Source organism: Urocitellus parryii, chromosome 7 (assembly GCF_045843805.1).
Source record: "Urocitellus parryii isolate mUroPar1 chromosome 7, mUroPar1.hap1, whole genome shotgun sequence".
NCBI classification, from domain to species: Eukaryota; Metazoa; Chordata; class Mammalia; order Rodentia; family Sciuridae; genus Urocitellus; species Urocitellus parryii.
This window is the reverse complement of record NC_135537.1, coordinates 165,766,904-165,788,224: the sequence shown is the minus strand read 5'-3', so window position 1 is coordinate 165,788,224 and position 21,321 is coordinate 165,766,904. Positions and strand designations below refer to the sequence as shown.

General features: G+C 35.5%; 1 protein-coding gene across 6 annotated transcripts in view; it reads left to right on the top strand.

Moving 5' to 3' along the window:
* Positions 1-21,321, top strand: part of Gpatch8 (G-patch domain containing 8) — a 94,302-nt gene that overhangs the window by 63,004 nt on the left and 9,977 nt on the right. For all 6 annotated transcript variants that reach the window (XM_026412355.2, XM_077800442.1, XM_026412357.1 and 3 more), the window contains 2 exons: positions 7,807-7,950; positions 20,568-20,698. In XM_026412355.2, coding sequence (XP_026268140.1) covers positions 7,807-7,950; positions 20,568-20,698 — 275 coding nt within the window. The remainder of the gene's footprint in view (positions 1-7,806; positions 7,951-20,567; positions 20,699-21,321) is intronic.

Sequence of the window (21,321 nt, the reverse complement as noted above, 5' to 3'; positions counted from 1 at the left end):
ATGTGGCTCAAGCGGTAGCGCACTCGCCTGGCATGCGTGGGGCCCGGGTTCGATCCTCAGCACCACAAACAAACAAAGATGTTGTGTCCGACAAGAACTAAAAATAAATAAATATTTAAAAAAAAAAAAAAAGAGGATTGCAAGTTGAAGCCAGCCTCAGTAATTTAGCAAAACCCTTTCTCAAAATTAAAAATAAAGGGCTTAGGTGGTAGCTCAGTGGTAAAGCACCCCTTGGTTCAATCCCCAATACCAACAGGGTGGAAAAAGCCTGATCAAGGATCATTCCTTTTAAGTCATTATAGTGCACTAAGTCTCTTCCATAAAATAGGTAAATTAGAAGATACAAAACAGACTTAACTAAGATTATCACATAGAAACTTATTTTGCTCATGATATTTAAGGTGAAAAAGAAATGTGATTTAGTTTTAAAAATCTGTTCTACCATAAAAAGGAGGAGTTCAAGAAGCAAAACTATAGCCCATCAGCTATGTGAGTTATCGTTACCCAGGAATTTATGAGATCTTATAAGGTCTCACAACTACTTTGAACTGCCCATAAATTTAATCTAGGATCTTGACTTCTTTAAAGTAGTGTGGAAGAAGGAAAGGAGTAATATATTTCAGCCAGTGGTCATAAGGATTTATTGTCAGCCTTAAAAATCAAAGATCTGTTATTTTGCCAGGCATGATGACACATGCCTGTAATCTCAGTGACTCTGGTGTCTGGGGCTGTGGGATTGAAAGTTTGGGCAATTTAAGGAGAACCTGTCACAAAATAAACAAGTAAAGAGGGTTGGGGATACATAGTTCAGTGGTAGAGCACTTGCCTAGCATGACTCGAGATCCTCCTGCCTCAGCTTCCCATGCCCTTGGGATTACAGATGTGTGCCACTGTGCCCACCCAGCTGACTGTCAGTTTTTGATTTGTGTATTTTGAAGTTAACAGTGTTTATCTTACCAGTGAAGTGAATTCTAGTGATAATGTCTGTTTTGCTGACAACTGGCTCTGCTTAATTTGTATGGTGTATGTGTTTGTATTTCCATTTCTTTAACATCCACCTCTGTAAGGTTTCAGGTGCATCATTAGTAAACAGCATATAATTGGATTTTTTTAAATTAAGTTTAATAATCTTTGTCTTTTTGTTGGATGTTTATTTAGTCCAATGGTTTCTAAACCTGTCTGAAGACAAGAAGCATTATTCAAAATATAGTGATGCCTGCAGATTGCAATTTACTGGATATTGCCAAATGTCAATTGGTCAATGATGTAGCTGAGTTTTGGAATTTAAAAAGAAAAAAAAATGGGTGACTATAATGTGCATGTAAGTTTAGAAACCAGAGTTAAACATTTTTTTCCCCTGCTTTGATACTGGGGATTGAACTAAGGGTTGCTCTACCATTGAGCTACATCCCTGGCCCTTTTTTATTTTTTATCTTGAGGCAGGCCAATGCTGGCCTCAAATTTGTGATCCTCTTGCCTTAGCCTCCCAAGTAGCTGAGGTTACAGGCATGTGCCTGACATCCTGCCTGAGTTTGTCTATATTTAATTTATAATTACTGATATATTTGGGGCATTCTCTATTATCTTATGCTATTAATTATCCCAGGCATAATACATTTGAAGTCAAGGTTGAAGCCAGCCTGAGCAACTTAGCAAGACCATGTCTCAAAATAAAAAATAAGGACAGTGCAGCTCAAGGTAGAGCACTGTGCTCAACCCCTAATACTGGAAATAAACAAAAATGAGAGAACTATAAAGAGAAATGTTGTATCAAACATTATAGGGAGATTTTTAACATGGCTCTCATGTGATAGTAGTGGGAAAAATCAACAACATTCACAAGACTTGAACAAACAACAAATTTTACTTAATCATTATATACAGTTAAGTATATACTTATGAACTCAATAAAAAAAGAGAGAAATATAAAACATGGAACATTTGCTTGAACAATTATCAAGCCACAAAGTGATCAATGAAAAGATAAGGAAAGTCCTATGCTTGGAAATTAAATCACATCTTTACATATCCTTTAGAAAAGAAATCACAGTAGAAGTTGGTAAATATTTTGGACTGAAAGATAAAGAAGTATTATATATCAAAACTTGTAGGATAAACTAGAGCAGTATGACACATGATAGCAAATATGTATATCCTTAAATGCCATGTTAATGCTAAAGGTGTAACTCATGGTGGAGCACTTGCCTAGCATGTGTGAGACCTTGGGTTGAGTGCCCAGTACCACAAAAATTCATACATATGATAAAGTTCTTAGGAATACATCTATTGAGATGTGAAAGGCTTAACAGCAAAAAGTCTACATGCAACATTATTGAAAGTTATTTAAGAACAATTGAATGAAATGAAGTTTTAAAGTGATTTGTTTGTGGTAGCCAATTCAGTGTTGTAAAGATGTTGTTTTCCAAAAAAAAATTCTTCATATATAATTTCTCATATATTTCATTGGGTAACACACAATGAAATTCCCAATGGGATTTTGTTGGAACTTGATAGGCTGATTCTAAAATTTATATGGAACTGCCAAAAGCCAAGAATAGTCAAAGCAGACATAAACAACTATGTAAGATAGAAGGACTTGCTCTACCAGTCATAAAAGTCTTCATAAAGCTATGATAAGTAAGATAGTATCATCTTGGCACAGGGATAGGCTAATGGAACAGAAAAAATAACCAATATGCACACGCTTACATATTTTGCTACTAACTAAACAAAGAAGGTAGGGAAAAGAATAAACTTTTCAATAAGAGGAGGCTTTTTGGGGGGTAGTAGTGGTGTTAATGTTGAGTATTAAACACAGTGTCTTGTATGCACTGTACACTTTAGGCAAGCACTTTACCCCTGAGCTACCCCCACCCAGCTCAATAAAAGGTTCTAAGATAAGTGGAACCTTTTGGTTCCTACCTTTTCATATGGAACATAACAATAATTTCACAAACTCAAATAATTAATTGAAGGCAAATTACGTATTTAAAATGTAAAAGGAAAAAAGCAGGGACTGGGGTTGTGGCTCAGTGGTAACGCGCTTGCCTAGCATGTGTGAAGCATGGGTTCGATTCTCGGTATCACATACAAATAAATAAAATAAAGGTCCATCAACAACTAAAAAATATTAAAAAAAAAAAAAAAAGCAAAGTTTATTTTTTTCTAGATGTCCCTATCTAGAAATGGAAAGAGTCCTATATAAGAAGTTAGAATTTCACACTTAAGTCACTTGTAGACCTTAAAGAATTTACACTTTTCATTCACAGCAGGAATTCTTGGCTTAGATATCAGCTTTCTAAAATCAGTCCATATCCAGTGAAGGCTCTGGGCAAGGTATATGTGGAAGTAACTCCTTCTAAAATCCAGGATGTGAGGACCTCCTACAGAGAATGGGATGGCAATCAAAATTACAAACCACAAAAGAAGACAAACCATGTTGAGAAAGTCAGGAGAAGCAACTAACTATAAAAACACTATTAAGTAGCCGGGCGTAGTGACTCATGCCTATAACCCAGTGACTTGGGAGGCTAAGCAGGAGTTCAAAGGCAATCTCAGCAATTCAGAGGCCCTAAACAACTTAGTGAGAAACTTAGTGACTCAAAAAAAAAAAAAAAATTAAAAGGCTAGAGATGTGGTTTGGCGGTTAAGTGTCCCTGGTTCAATCCCTAGTACCAAAAAACTAAATAAAACACACATTAAGTATTACAGATAGGGCTGGGGATGTGGCTCAAGCGGTAGCGTGCTCGCCTGGCATGCGTGAGCCCCAGGTTCGATCCTCAGCACCACATACAAACAAAGCTGTTGTATCTGCCGAAAACTAAAAATAAATAAATATTTAAAAAAGTATTACAGATAGATTTTGAAAAAAGTATAAGAATATCTAAAATATTCAAAAAGGGAAAAGGCAGGAATAAATGAAAAAACAGCAAGAGCAGTAAAAAAAACCAGTAAAATGGAGAAAAGAATAAAATTTTAAGGGAGGGGGAGATAGGGAGGGCAGCAGAATATAACTGACACTAGGATTGCTGTATGTATACACATGGATGTATAAACAGTGTGATCCTGCAATATGTACATGTGGAAAAATGAGAATTCATACCCTATTTGAATCAAATGTATGATATGTCAAGATCATTGTATTGTCTTGAGCAACTAATAAAAAAAAAGAATAAAATTTTAACAGTTTTTAAAGAGGCATCAACTCTCAAAGCTTTTTAAAAAACATATTTACATAATCCTAATGTGTATTCAAAGCATAGTTCTTTCAACTTTTCTGTATGTTTGACAATTTCCATAATAAAATGTTGGGGAAAATATCACTTAAATGAAAAATAAATGGCAAGCTAGAGACCACTAGAAAAGCAATGGCAAATTTCTTAATGATTTCAAGGACAGTGCTGTGTTTCTGGTCCCCATTTTAAGGATGAGACCAATCCTTCATATCTGAGATTTTTGTAGGCTCCTGAGACCTTATCATCATGTAACTAGGGAACTATCCACTTCTTGTATTTGAACTCCGCAATATGTTAAATTTTTGTATGTTTTATTTTATCTGGAATTATAATATGGTGCAATCTCCCCCCTTCCAACTTCCTTCCCTCCCCATTTTCTTCTCCCTGTTGCTCTGTATTCACGCTTCAATGGCTTTTGTACTTCTTACTGAGCCACTTTATTCAAGACCACTAAATACCTCTGTTAAATCCAGTAGACCTTTTCAATATTTTTTTCCTATTCTGTTTCTTGGCAGCATTCAATACAATGGGCCATTATGTCTATTTAAAACATTTTCTTTTCATAAAAGGGAAAACATGAGGTTTATTACATGCCTAAGACATGAAAGTATCACAGTTTTTTTTCTTTCTTTTTTTTTAGTTTTTTTTTTTTTTTTTTTTTTTTAAAGAGAGAGGAGAGAGAGAGAGATTTTTCAATATTTATTTTCTAGTTCTCGGCAGACACAACATTCTTGTTGGTATGTGGTGCTGAGGATCGAACCCGGGCCGCACGCATGCCAGGCGAGCGCGCTACCGCTTGAGCCACATCCCCAGCCCACATTTTTTTTTTTTTCTATGTATGTGTATGTGTGGGTGTAACTGGGGCCCAGATGTGCTTTACCACTGAGCTACAGTCCCAGTTCCTTTTCATTTTTTATTTTGAGACAGGGTCTCACTAAATTGCCCAGACTGGCCTCAAACCAAGACTCTGGGATTACAGGTGTGTGCCACCACACCCAGCTCCTTTAGTTTTAAAAGTTGATACTTTTGTGAATTTCTCTTTTTTAGCCTTTATTGTTGCTTCTGTGTAATTTCTCTTATTGTCTCCTTTTTCTGCCTGAACTTTGAATATGGCATTCTTCAGGTCCAGACTTGGACCCTGTTTTTCTTTCTGCACTGTCTATAGCCAAGAATTGTCATGACACCATGTTTCATCTTCTTTCAGAGTTCGTTTTTATCCTTTTTAGCTTCAATATTACCCTCATTAGACATCTTTACTAGTCAACCAATTTAAACAATTCTCCTTTCTACCTTATTCTCTCGCAACATCCTCTTTTATAATTATAAATTTTTGTACATTCACTTATTATACTGGTCAGAAAGGGCTTTGAGGAGAGACTGTGTCTATTGGCTTGCAAATAAAAACACTATATTCAATACTGTGCTTGGCATTTAAGTATTCTATATTGGTTGAATAAATAAATTATTTGAAATAATAGAAAAAGCCAGATATATTTGGTGAATTGTCTGAAATATAAACATTTTCATTTTTTATGTATTTTTTGAGATGTTGTCTCACTGTATTGCCCAGGCTGATTTTAACTCCTGGGCACATGTGATCTTCCCACCTCCCACTCTAGAATAGTTGGGACAACTGGCACATCTCATTGCACCTGTTTAAAATTCCACCCCCCACCCCCATACTAGAGATGGAACCCTCTGCCATTGGGCTATATCCCCAGCTCTTGGGGGGGTTTTTTGCTTGTTTGTTTTTTGTTTTTGTTTTTGTTTTGGTGGTGGTGGTTGTTTTGAGACAGAGTCACTAAGTTGCCCAGTTGACCTTGAACTTATAATCCTCCTGCTTCAACATCCCCAGTGGTTCTGAATGACAGACATGCTCTATTGTGCTGGACTCAAGAGTTGTATACTTTTCAAGCTGGATAGCTATTTGGCCTTTAACAGAAAAAACAAAACAAACAAATAAACAAAAATACTGTAGATCCATTTGGCACCTTATTATTTCATTAAATATTGACAAGGTATTTTTTAAAATATGTGTAAGATACAAAGAAAAACTATAAGCAATTGTTTGTCTTCTAGTTAATTTAGGAAAAAAAGCATTATCATTACCTTTATAATTACATTCCTTTTTTTCCTCCTTTAAAGCACTATCCTGAATTTTTGGTTTATTATTATCTTGCATTTTTTTAAGGTAGATTTTGTTGTTGTTATTGATAAAATTCATATAACACCATATTGACCAATTAACCATTTTATAGTAATATAGTTTAATGATTTTTAGCATAATCACAATGTTGTGTATCCATCACCACTAATTCCAGCACATTTACGTTACCCCAAAAAGAAACCCTTGTACCCTTCAGCCATTTGTTCTTCCTTCCTTCCCCATTCCCTTAGTAACCATTTAATCTTCTTTAATCTAATTTGAGTATTTCAAATATATGGAGTCGTACAATATGTTTTGGTATCTGATTTCTTTCATTTATCTGTGTTTTCAAGGTTCTTCCATGTTATAGCATGTATCATCAGTAATTTCTATGGCAAAATTATATTATGACATTCTATGTGTGACAATTACCTGTTCATCGGTTGATGGACTTGTGTGTGTGTGTGTGTTATGAAAAATGTCACTGTGAACATTCTTATTCATATTTTTCTATGATCCTGAAATTTCTCCATCCCATCCCATGTTCTTCTGTTTAATGAATGTTCTCGTACCTCATCTTGTTCAAATCCCAGTGATGCATCCTCGTGTCATTCACATGTCCTAAGGAACTCAGGTTTCAATTTCAGTTCATAGTTTAGTTTTATTTTCTCCTATGGTTCCTTTTCGTGATTTACTTTTCTTCCTATGTTTCCAGCAATGCATTAAAATTGTTGTAAGCCAGGAATGGTGGCTCACACCTGTAATCCCACTGATTGAGGAGGCTGAGGCAGTAGAATTGCAAGTTCAAGACCAACCTCAGCAACTTAGCAAGACCCTGTCTCAAAATAGAAAATGAGCCAGGCACGCCTGTAATCCCAGAACAGAAGTTTGGGAGGCTGAGACAGGACTGTCACAAATTCAAGGCCAGCCTTAGCAATTCAGCCAGGCCCTAAGCAACTTAGTGAGACCCTGTGTCAAAATAAAAACAAAAGGGCCTGGGGATATAGCTCAGTGTTAAAGTACCCCTGGGTTAAATCTCTAGTACCAAAAAATAAAAATTAAAAAAAGGGCTGGGGATGTACCTTAGTGGTTAAGCACCCCTGGGTTCAACTCAGTACTAAATAAATTAATATTGTTTTATATTGAATTTGTTGGTTTTTAGCCAGTAATGGAGTAGGACTGTTCAGAGTATTTTGTCTACCATATTGCCAAAGGGAAAGTAAAATTATACTCTTAGATTTTTTTATTTGAAATTAACTGTTAGTTCAACCACAAACAAATTGCCTCACCAAATTGCTACTTGTGTTTCATCCAGCTTTTGCTAGTACCACTAAATTTTATGAAAGCTCTCTCTGCTAGATAAGACTGTAACATTCCTTTTAGGTTCTACTAAGTTTATTTTTTGTTATTTTCTGGTTCTTACAGGATTATGTCGACAAAGAGAAGGCAATTGCCAAAGCCTTGGAAGACCTCAGAGCCAACTTTTACTGTGAACTCTGTGATAAACAGTATCAGAAACATCAGGAATTTGACAACCATATTAACTCTTATGATCATGCACACAAGCAGGTGAGGGATAATTATTTCCTAACAAGGCTAAGGATACTTTATCTCTTGCTGTCACTTTTGAATTTTTTGAGTGTACCCAAAAAACCTGGTGACTGTAGTTTCTGTGTCTTCCAATCTTTATATGAAGTCATCTGACATACTTGATTTTTCTCAGTAGCAGAAGTCCTGACATAGACACCCCCTTCCTGTCCCTGTCACTCCCCACCCCTATGTTAAGTATAATGAAGAATTGTGAGTTTCATAAACTTTATGTATTTGTGGTTTTGAGGAATTTCTAAATTTTTATTTAATTTGGTAATTCAGCTAGGATTGCCAGAAGCTTTGTTTCCATTTCTCCCTTTGTTAAATTTAAAAGAGTTATTCTAAGCTGTGGTCTTTTCAACCTGTGAGTCTAAGAGTTTATGTTTTATTCACTATTGTTTTCTACCAGTAAGTCGTTTTGTTATTCACTACCTTGGAAGGTGGATAAATCTTGAGAAGGAAAATAAAATTAGCTGCTATCTAATTTTTAAAATAAACAAAGAACATCTCTAATGCTGCATGTTGAAAGAGTTGAGAAATTAATTATTCTTTCTTTGCATTCTTTTGCTTTTATTGAGTTAGAAAAGAAACTTGTACCTGATTAATTTCTGGCAGTAATTCCCATGGGAAGTTTAGAAAGGGGAAAAGAATTTTTAGGATCTGTAGGACAAATCTGGCTCATTAAAGAATTTTGAGCCTTTTCATTTTGTAGGACTTTGCATGACTTGCTAGGTCTTTGTGGGGTATAATATTTGTATTTGTTAGACTTATAATTTTGTGTCTTTAAGCTGGAACTGTTGAACCCGCAAAAACGTTTTTTTAAATTTACTTATTTTTTAGCTTTTCCTTCATCTTCCATGTAACCAGTGGAAGATGAAGATTTCTATGCATAAAAGACAAGCTTTGACCAAGTTTTACTGTGACAAGGAGAGTTTGTAAGCTGGTTGTGATGGGTTTTTTGTTGTTGTTGTTGTTTTGCAACAATCCGTTTCATATTTAATCATGTATAACCAAGTTAAGATTCTTCTAGATAAAATTATATTCAAGGCAGCTTTTCAATTTATTACACTCCTTTGGGATATTGCTTTTAATATACTGTCAGCTGTGCTTGAGAAGGCTGGTTTTGAACTTGTGGTCTTCCTGTCTCAGCCTCCTTGAGCCACTGTGATTACAGGTGTGTGCCCCCATGCCCAGTTTGAATACTATTTATCAGTAACTTTTCCAGTTTTTCACTGTGTTTGTAATTTCCAATTTTCAAGTTATCATTTTTGATAGTATTAACAAAGACAGAGGTACTTGCCTACCTTTTTGGGCTCTTGAGAATTTCTTGAGTTAAGAAGTGTCTGTGAGGGCTGGGGATATAGCTCCGTTGGTAGAGTGCTTGCCTCTAGGTTCAATCCTCAGCACCACATAAAAATGAAATAAAGGTATCATGTCATCTACTATAAAAAACATTTTTAAAAAAGTGTCTGTGATATATTAAAAGGCCCCAGATGATACTTAAGGCATAAAAGGGACATATAGAAGGATTATACTTCTAGTTGATAGGAAGTCTTTTGAGTAAAGTTTCAGCTAGAAGTAAACCAGGGGAAGTGTAACTCAAACTTGAATACTGTATAGAAAAATAATTATTTTTTATTTTTTTTAAGTGAAGTCTTTTTTTTTTTTAGTTGCTTTTTACAGGGAAAAATTTGACCAAAACAGATTTACAAATTAAATCTGAACTATAGTATAGAACTAATAAAATTCCTATGAACCTTAATTTAATTGACTTATGATAATGTTTTAGTGGTGTTGCTCCTATCCTGAGTGAGATAGAAATTGTTGATAGCTTTGGTTTATTAAATCCACCTGTTTACTCTCCTGCTCACATTGTGTTAACTCAGTTCTTTCACCACTGTTCTCTATACTGTTCTCTGTTGCAGTAGTTCTCAACCTGGGGAGATTTTGTCCCCCAGGAGCACTTGGCAATGTCTGTAGACATTTTTGGTTGTCACAACTAGTGGGGTAGTGTTATTGACATGAAGTGAGTAAAGGCCATTCTTACAATGCATAGGAAAGCCCACTGAAACAAAGAATTACCTGGACCAAAATGGCAATCAATAGTGCTGAGGTTAAAAAGCCCTATACTTTTAGAACTACTGAAAACCTTCAAATACATGTGATATTGTAATATCATTTGGCCCTTGCTTAGTACAAACATATCATCATTTTACATCCCTAATGTTGTTGTAAACATTTATGAAGTGCTCATCAAAGTAGCCCAAAATATTCACTGATTACTTGTTGAGATCATAATCAAAATCAAAATATAAAATTAAGAATTTCTCAGAGGGCTGAGGCTGTAGCTCAGTGGCAGAGCACTTGCCTTGTGAGGCACTGGGTTCAATCCTCAGCACTGCATTAAAAATAAACAAATAAAATAAAGGCAATGCTGTCCATCTACAACTACAAAAAAAAAAAAAAACTTTAAAAGAAAGAAAGAATTTTTCATAGAGAAAAATACCTATCCGCTGAAACAGTGTCTGTGATCCCTGATCTGGGAAAAATCTTTAGCTTATATGATTAATGAGCACATGAGTTCATTTCTTCACCTTAATCAAGAATTCATCTTAACTATTAAAAAAAGAACAGATGTACTTTAAGTTTATTTTTTGTTTTGTTTTTGATGGAGTGTTATTCATTTGGTTGAAATGTAGGCCTTTTCAAAACCTTTCTTCATATTGCTATCTTACTGCAAATGGTAGAATCTTGAAATAGGATGTTGTAAATTTATCAACATTAAGACCAGTACTAAATTTTTATGGAATTCTTTTCTTCACTTTGAATTTCTAAGGAACCTTTAATTATCCTTTGTGTAACACAATTAAATAACCCCTAATAAGAGATAGGGTATTTTTCATTCCTCTTTCATGGACATGAACTCAGCGTACAAATGGGCCTACCATTTTCCCAAATTCATGCTCTAAAATCATAAAGACACCCTGTCTTGTCTTCCAGGAAGGCACACAGGATTATTATGAATCTGAGATAATAGGTAAGTACTTTACCCCACATTAGTAATCCTTAATTTGCATCTTCCATCAAATTTTGACTATTGAAGTTTTTCAAAGAAATGACCTTTAAGTGGTAAACTACTAGTATATGCAGGACCTGAAAATACCCTTACCTTTACTAAGCTCAAATAATCCCTCAAAAAAAAAGCTACATAGTTGCCCTTATTTATGGTGAGGGAAGATGTCATATGCCTCTCCCTCTACTAGTTTTTCACAAATTTTCTAAGGTCTTACAAAGTTATTAATGTGAAAATATTGAGACCCAGCTAAAGGGGGCTGTGGCTCAGTAGTAGCGCCCTTGCCTGGCATGTGTGAAACACTGGCTTCCATTCTCAGCACCACATATAAATAAATAAAATAAAGGTCTATCAACAACTTTTTAAAAAAAGAAGAAGAAGAAGAAGACCCATCTTAATCTTCACAAATGTAAAAACTAGCAGAACATTTTGGCTCTTCTCAGTAGTTTAACACTAGTTTTCAAGTGATCCGTTTTATTACATTTTGAAATCTCCAAAGATGGTCCCTACAGTTCCTCAAAAGATAACCCATTTTTTGAAGCTATTTTATAAGTTCTAATGTGCACTCAGTGAACATTAAGTTGATCATCTCTTACCTCTCTTGGCTTTATTTTGAGTTAAATTGAAACTAAAGATTTTTCCATTCCCATCCTTAATCTTTTTAATCATTTGTATATTTTTTTTTTAAATACTTGTCTAGAGCTGGGCACAGTGATACATCCCTATAATCCCAGTGACTCAGTAAGCTGAGGCAAGAGGATCTCAAGTTGAGGCCACTCTGGGTAGCTTTACAAGTTACTGTCTCAAAAAAATTTTTTAGCCAGGTGCAGTGGCCCATGCCTCTAATCCCAGCAGCTCTGGAGGCTGAGCTGGGAGGATTGTGAGTTCAAAGACAGCCTCAGGAACTGCAATGTACGCAAGTCAATGAGACCTTTTCTCTAAATAAATTACAAAATAGGACTGGGAATGTGGCTCAGTGGTCAAGTGCCCCTGAGTTCAATCGCGAGTACAAAAAAAAAAAAAATTATATATATATTTTTTAAAGGCTAGAGCCAGGCGTGGGGGCACATATTATGATACCAGCAACTTGGGACTGGAAGGTAGGAGGACTGCCAATTCAAGGCCAGCCTCAGCAACTTAAAAGGTCCCTGTGTCAAAAGAAAAAATAAAAATTGTCAGGGAGCTGGGCACAGTGGTGCACACTTATAATCCCAGTGGCTCAGGAGGCTGAGGCAGGAGGATTGCGAGTTCAAAGCCAGCCTCTGAGAAAGTGAGGTGCTAAGGAACTCAGTGAGACCCTGTCTCTAAATAACATAACAAAACAGGGCTGGGGATGTAGCTCAGTGGCCAAGTGCCCCTAAGTTCAATCCCTAGTACTCCTCCCTCCCCCTAAAAAAGGGTCAGGGATGTAACTCAGTGGTAAATTGCCCCTAGTACTCCCATGCTCCCCAAAATAAAATAAATAAAAAGGCGAGAGATGTAGTTCATTAGTAGTGTGCTAGCCATGTATAAGGCCTTGGATTCAATCCCCAGTACTGGAAAAATGATCATAATAATACTCAATGCCTTTTCCCCCCTTTCTTGGTCCCTTGTTACCTTTTCAGGAGTCGTCTTTTGTTTGTTTGCTTGCTTGTTTTTCTTTTCTTTCTTTTTTAATTCCTCTAATTTTATCTTCTATTTGTGCAACTAAGGGTCCTTCAGGTACATAAGCAGATCACAAATTGCCTCACCCATGTACTTTGTCTGGTCTTTATGGTGTTATTCTTCCCTTGTTAATTTTAATTGGTTCCTAATATTTAAAAAAAATCAAAGCAGGTCACAGTGGTGTATGTCTGTAGTTCTAGCTACTTGAGAGGCTGAGGTAGAAAGATCACTTGAGGCTAGCAGTTGAGGGCAGTGTGTACAATATAGCAAGACCCCATCTCTTTATTTAAAAAACAAACAAACTTTATTCAGGAGAGTTTACATAATTCAGGCTTTGGCTTTCTTGAGAAAAATTGAAATATCTGACCTTGGGCCTACATTTCAACATAACCATTAATTAAAGTTGTCTCTTTGTTCATTGTACAATTAGCTCTGGTTTTCATCTTTTCTCATACATCCATCTACGTGACTGACCCATTATGTTATCTGCCAAACCCCTCTGAACACTTGAGTTTCTGACCCAGGCCTATTACCCCCACCCCCATGAGTTCTGACTGACTCTTGGGGAAGTAGCACATTGAAAAGTTGTGCCCTTACTGATGGTGTTGGAACCAGCTTCCTTGCTATTTCAGTGATCACTTGTCAAATAAAGAGGTTTCAGAAATCCCTTTAACTTGTAGAAGGAATCAGAATCTCAGTCAGGAAAGAATGTTTTCAGCTTGCCTCTTTTTTCTGCTAAAATAACCTTAGTATGAAAACCCCTGTACTTTTTACACATTCTAAAAAGACCGAAATCTTATTTACTACCAAGGTCTGTTTTAGCTGTGAATAATAGTACTAGTTTTCTAAGCTTTAAATAACTGAATTAACATGAATGAAGGCATTAACAGTAACCAGTGATTTCTCTAATCTGAGTTGTAGGATGGAATGTATTAATACATTATTTAGTTAACTTGTCTCAACTTGTTGCTGCTTTTTGATAATTACTTATTGTTAGTTGACTATTTCAGTACCCGGTAGTATATATTACAAAAGACAAAAGAATTTTAGAATTTCCCTCATTGCTCAAAAATAAAATAGGTTCTGAATTTAAATGTAATCTGAGAAATTCCTTGATGATAGAAGGAAAGATCACTTTTGGGCTTCACAAAGACTTCATTAAAATTTGGAGTGGTCACTTTCCACTTGTGGTTTTACCATTTAGTTACTGGATATTTGTCTCTCAAGATATTTTCCAGCATTTGATTCTCTATATGCTTCATGCATATAGCATCCGGACAAATAGGCACATCAAAGCAAGTTGTACTTCTGCCAAACCACTGCAGTTTTGAAGAAATGTAACCTTTTTTTTTTTTTTTTGTAAGTGTTGTTTTGATATTCAGTGAAGGAAGAACACAGAAGTAAATAAAAAAGGCAAGATAAGATACTCCTAAGAGCTAAAATGAAGAGAACATCACACTTAAAAGAATTTTTAAAACTACCAAGATCAGATACTCCTGTAGTTATTCTTTAGGTGCTCTGTATTTTGGGTGTTCCTAGAATGTTTATCCTTCAAAAAAATAAAGTAATTATTGGCAAAAATGGAAAATCACAAAGTACTTAGGAATCCCAGAGGTTCATAAATGTTGACTTAAACAACACAGTTCACTTTGAAGCTATGCTTTGAGAAACAAAAAAGGGCTGTGGGCATAGCTCAGTGATAGAACACTTGCCTAGCATGTGTGAGGCACTGGATTTCATCTCTAGCATTGGGTAAAGAGTGGGAGAGAGAAAAACAAATAAATATGAAGAGAGGAATCCATCTCAGAACTTGAGCATACTGTTGTTTTGTTTTACTAACCTCTGGCAGGAAGATGAAAATTTTAAATTCTCTTGTGCTTAGTATTACTATGGATGCTATTTTCTTTGGGACTATTTTGCTTGATAGAACATTGAATCGTTTTATCAGTTTTCTACAAATTGAGCATGTTTTCAGCCTTTTCACCTCTTAAATCTTTATGTACTCATACCCTATGCTTAACTTTGGAATTAGACTACTTAAACCCAGTAATCACACCCTAAATAAGGGGAAAAAATCTTATGTCTAAATAGGCATCCTCTTGTGTATTTCTAATTGTTCTTCATCTTGCCACACAATCCCAGTATAAATAAAAATGATTCAACCTTTTTCATGTTGTGCCATTTCAACCTGTTTTCTGCCCTGTAATCTTAAATTCATCATAATGATAGACTGTAGTTTGGAAATTCTGGGATTAGGCTGTTGTGTTCTATTGTAGTCTAAAAGATTAAAGCAAGATTAAAGGTAAATACAAGTTTGTGAATGACAATACTATAAAGAGAACTCTGAACTGAGATGCTGCTCTTATATTTGTTTTGAACCCAAGTATCCCTTATAAATTATGTTTCTTCAAATTTTACATATAGGGCAAATATTTGACTCCAGGTATGATCTGGAGGGACATAGTCTATACTTAAAACTCACAAAAACACAATGAGCTACCATTTCACACCCACTGGCATGTCTAAAATTTAAAAAAAGACACAAAGCTGGGGATATAGTTCAGTGATAGAGCACATGCTTAACATATATGAGTCCTGAGTTTCTTTCTCAACCCCATTCTACCCCCCCAAAAAAGGCAAGATATAATTAACCAGTTTAGGAGAGGTTTTGGAGAAGGTTGAACCCTCCTGTATTGCTAATGAAATAATAAGGTGGTGCAGCCCTTCCGGAAAACAGATTGATACTTACTGAAAATATTAAAACCTAGAATTACCATATGACCAATTTTATCCAAGAGAAATGAAAACATGTTTCATAAACACTTATACAATAGTGTTCATAACAGCATTATTCGTAATAGCCAAACATAGAAACAACCCCAAATTCATGCATCAGTTGATGAATAAATAAACTATAGTATACCCATACAAGGAAATATTATTTTGTCAATAAAAAGGAATAACTCACTGCTTACAACATATATAAACCTTGAATATGCTTGCTGGGTGCAGTGGTACCCAGTGGGTCAGGAGGCTGAAGCAGGAGGGTCACAAGTCAAAGCCAGCTTCAGCAACTTAGTGAGACCCTATCTCAAAATAAAAAGAACTGGGTATGTTGCTCGGTGATAGAGTGTCCCTGGGTTCAATCCCCAGTACTAATGAATGGGTGAATGAGTGAATGAAAGAAAGAAAAATGAAACCAATTTGATAAATATTTATTGAGCATCTCTCTTTTTTGGGGGGGGTCAAACAAACAGTCTGGACATTGCAGTGTTAGGACAGCCTTGGTCCTTGTTCTGGGAGACTTGTCTGGTCAGAGAAACAAACCGTGAATAATATTTTAATGCTAAAGAGACAAAATCAGGCTTTTTCTGTAGAGCTGAGTAAATACAGACCACAGGATTTTTAGTGGCAAAGAGTATTGAACTTTAAATTGTGCCTGCTTTATGATACCTAAAATACCTTTCACATGGGAACTTTGGTTTTTTTGTTTTGTTGTTTTCTTTAAATTTAGATGGTAGAAGCTGGGTGCAGCAGTAAGCACTTGTAATCCCAGGTACTTAGAAGGCTGAAATACGAGAGTTACAAGTTTGAAAACAACTTCAGCAATTTAGCAAGACCCTTTCTCAAAATAAAAATTAAAAAGGGCTGGGGCTGTATCTCAGTGATAGGGTGCCATGGGGTTCAATCCCCAGTACTGCAGATAATTAATTTTTTTTTAAGAGAGAGAGAGAGAGGGAGAGAGAATTTTAACATTTTATTTTTTAGTTATGGGTGGACACATCTTTGTTTGTATGTGGTGCTGAGGATCGAACCCAGGCCGCACGCATGCCAGGCGAGCACGCTATTGCTTGAGCCACATCCCCAACCCCTGCCCCAGATAATTAATTATTTAACTTAGTAGATTTTAAATATTTGAGAATAATAATTGAACTTATTCCTAGTTAAGTATATTCAATCAAATATAAACATCAAATTTAGTTTTGATAGAAGAAAGCACCAGAAGATACAAAAAAAGATTAATAAAAGACTTTTATAAAAAGTCACTCTTTTGGACAGACTCTTACTATATTGTTAGGGAAATTATGTGCAGAAATATTTTTGTCTCATTTATTCCCAGTTCATACACAATTTAGAAGGAACAGTGCTGCTCCTTTCGATTGACAAAGTAATAACTGTCTTAAAAGTTCTAGAAACACAATAGTAAGAAGCCATATTTGGGGGAGCCTGAAGCAGGAGAACAAGTTTGATGCCAGCTTCAGCAACTTAGCAAGGCCCTAAGCAATTTATTGAGAACCTGTCTCAAAGAAGATAATACTGGGATATAGCTCAGTGGTAAAATGTCATATTTCTTAAGGGTTATTTTAAAGATGATCTTCTATGAAGCCCGATTACCATAGTTCCTCTGGTTTAATAGACGTTATGAGGCAGAGTGTTTCTGTTCATGAAATTTGCAATTAAAGAAAAGTACATGGCTACTGGGCTAGCCTTTTCCGTAAATTTGTTACCCACATTGACATTTACCAGATTCACATTTTCCTCATAAAATCTGTTCTGAGTTAGTAGAGCAGAAACTAGTGTCTTGAGACATTTTTCTGCCAGCTTAATGCTGTTTAAATTGTGTTCTAAGAACTAGAATATCATTTTCATTTGAAGATGTCTTTAACCCAAAGAGCCACAATTAATTTTTTGGTACTTAAAGTTCTGAATCCTGGATCATTTGTGAAGAATTTGTTAAGGGGGCTGGGGTTGTGGCTCAGTGGTAGAGCACTTGCCTAGCATGTGTGAGGCCCTAGGTTCGAGTCTCAGTACCGCATATAAATAAAATAAAGGTCCACTTACATCTAAAATATATATATAAAGAATTTGTTAAGGTCTTTTCTCTGCAGGTTTTTGTTTCTCTGAATAAGAAATTTAATTCTTATATGAGTGATACCTGGAAGAATATATTATATAATTTGATTATGTCACTACTAGAAATGTGAGAATATTTCATATCAACCTCTTCTATAAATAATAGAAATTTTATTTGGGGGGGAAAAAATCACATTATCCACTAAACATTTGCCAGATCCCTTCTATAGATTTAATTCTGCTCTGTGCACTGCAGGGTTGATTATAAAGGTTATAATCCTATCCAACATAAAGGAAAAAGCAGTGTTGAACAGTTGTGACTTATTAAATGCTTTACATTTATTTTTACATTTAATCTGGTAAATCTATTGATGGATAGCCCTGTTTTTATAATAAGAGAATTGGAGCTACAAGGAGTGAAATTGCTTTATCAGTAATTAGTAATTGAACCAAGTCTTTCTAACTCTGAAGCTTTACACATACTGTCTTTCTGAAAGACAGGAATGAATAACTCTGACAGTTGCTAGATTAGAGTTATGACAAAGTGCTAACAGTTCAGTCTTCTTATGAGGGACTTCAGTAAGAAGGAGAGACTTGGAGTTAGGTAAAAGAAAATATGAGCGTTAATGCATGGCTTTCCATTATTATCATCAGAATGTTGTTTCCTGAGAAACCTCAAATGTACATATTGGGTTTGGGAGTGTTTGCTGAATTCCATCTTAAGATTGGGGTAAAATTTTGGGGTTCCCAGTTCTGCTTTTGAGAGTCCAGATTTGACTATAAAGTTTGTAAAGGTGACATGGGAGTGTTTGCTGTACCTTATAGAGTACCAAGATATATTTGCCTAGAGGGAGCCTAGGCAATTTAGATTTTATTTTATTGGCATCATCCCATTTTTTTTCCATCCATGCCTTCATCTGTATGCTTGCACCAGGGATTTGAGGTAGGATGTCTTCAGGATGATGTGGACCTGCTCCTGTCCTTTTAACTTTTAGATGCAGGAAGCGGTTGCTAAATGATTGAAAAGCCTGATTTCTGACTCAACCTGGAGGCTTCAGACTTTTTATAAAAAATCGCCCTTTTGGACAGTGCCCTACTGTAGGTTAATAAGTGCCTCCTAAGAGTGATGAAATATTTTTAAGAAAGAAGGGAATGACTGGGCATGAAGAGACTGTTCAGGTTTATGAAGAAGCTTAGGGAAAGACAGCAGATAAGAGAAAAATACACATTCTATTTAAATTTGAGCTGGAAAACCTATTTGGAGAATTAAAAAACTAGGTTTGTAGCCTAAAATAAAGATATAATAGGCTGATGGATCCTTTCTGTCTGCCCCATCTCCATCATAAGGAGGAAACTAGAATTCTAAACATGAATCTCTCAGTATTTTACTATTTTAAGAAAACATCTTAAAATAGTTGATCCTCCATATTATAGTGGGCAGCACAACTCAGTAACAGTTTTGCCAGTTGTAGGTTATTTGAATTTCCCCAAAATAAAGATAAATGAAAACAAGACCAATGGCTTTTAGACAGCATTGGTCTTTTTCAAAGTTTGTAAGCATTTTTCTTGAAAAAAATAGATAATTTCATTTATCTAAGTGGGTTTGCTGTGTCAGTCTGTGTGTATGTACACCTATATATGTTGTGTAGGTGCTTCCCCTTTCCCCAGCCCTTTTAGAGTTGATGGCTTTGTCCTTGATTGTTCAGTATAAGTTTGTAGACTTGACTAAGAGAGCTTGTGTAGTAATGCTTGCTTTATTTTTTTTTTCTCTTCTACTCTTGTTTTATTTTTTACTTTTTTTTCTTTGTGATGTGACATTTTCAGCTGATGTATTGAAAGCAAATCCTTCTAATTTGGGAGCCCAGATCACAAGAGTGAGTTTTTCTACTAGTGTCTTTAGCTGTATATCTTTTTTTGTGTGTGTCTTTCTACCCTTCCTCCTCCCAATTAAAAAAGATTCAAAATACATTTCATAAATATTAGGTAAGAAAACTCCTTTGTCTGTTGAACATCATGCCTTTCCACAAAGCAATGTCCACTTTATATTGGGTCAAATTCCTTTTCTCAATGCTATTGTAAAAGCATAAGCTAATGAGTATGTTTTATCTTGTTTGTTTTTTAATATTGTCTAAGGTGTTGAAAATAATTTTAGTTCTGTCTTCATTACAGATAGATATGTCTGGACTCTGTCACCAGTGTGTCATGGCACTGTTCTTTTTTGGTTGTTGCTGTTTCTTTTGTTTTAAGGAAAATTGTATAGTAGCTTCTGAAAATAAAAGACCATCCTGTTATCTGGATTTTAAGTAATAAAATTTTTGACTTATCTCTATTTTCCCTCCCCACCCCCTGGATATTCCTCTCAGGGTCATGAAGGAATGAAAAGCTATACATATTACTCTCTAATTTCAACAGACTGACCAGATGAAATTGGTCAGACTGGTGAGCTCTGAACATGCTAGCATTAGAAGACCTCTCTTGGGTTTGTTTAATAGTTATCAAGAAATCTCCAATTGTGCTGAAAAGAGATAACACCTTTTATGGTGAAATAAAAGTATGTTTTCTATTTGTTCTGATTCAAATAACCTCCCTATGTAAGCTGTACATTGCTTTTTAAGATCTTGCACCTTGAGCGATTTTCTGTAATAGCCTAAACCCTTTCTGTTCTCTTTGACCTGTGTTACTGCAATTTATCTCATGTTCTGTTTGTCTAGTTTTGCATCCTGGAAGAGCAGGTGATTAAATAGTCCCTTTTCTTTCTTCCCAATGTTATAAATATCCTCATTGCTACTGAAATAATTTTATATTGCCCAATAAAGCAAATAATATGCTGTACTAATTAGAAATGCAGATAGTCCAAGTGTCATACACAAAGTAATCTGCTATTATGTTTTCAGTATGATAAGAGAGTCTAATGACATATTCTACACTAGTACTATAAGCATTGATTTACGGTAAATTTCTAAAGGCTTTGCTTTCAGTTACTCTTAAATCACCACCTTCTGTTTCTTTCTTTCCATTAACCCAGAGATTAAAAGATCTCAAACAGAGAGAGTTTGCCCGAAATGTCTCTTCAAGATCTCGCAAGGATGAGAAGAAACAAGAAAAAGCCCTTCGGCGGCTCCATGAGTTGGCAGAGCAAAGAAAACAAGCTGAATGGTAAGGAAATTTTCTCTCAGAGTGCTCTACAGATAATTACAGTCCTTAAGATTTTAAGTTACTAGATTTTAAGATTATACTTTAAAATATTAGCCTTAAGATTTTCAGTAGAACCTTATTGATTATATGTTCTTTTCAGGCCATATTCTATTTACTATCTGTGTGACTTATTCAACTTGTATCTAAACTCTCTGTGCTTTAATTTTTCTATTTGTAGAATGAAGATAGTAACAATTTACTTCTCACAGTTGTAAGCACTTAAAAAGAGTGCCTGGCATGCTGGTGGGTGGTGTATGCCTGTAATCCTGGAGGCTTAGGCAGGAGGATGGCGAGTTCAAAGCCAGCCTCAGCAACTTAGTGAAGCCCTAAGTAACCCAGTGAGACCCTGTCTCAAAATAAAATATAAAAATGGTTTGGGGATGTGGCTCAGTGGTTAAGCACCTCTGGGCTCAATCCCCCCCCCCCCCAAAAAAAAAAATGAGTGCCTGGCACATCTAAGAGGCACAGTAAATCAGTAAATGATGCCACTACTACTACTATTCACATTTTCCAATATTTCTCTTTTTATAGGAAAAAATGTTAGGGCACACATTTAAGGGTTGTCATTACCTTTTAAGTACTAT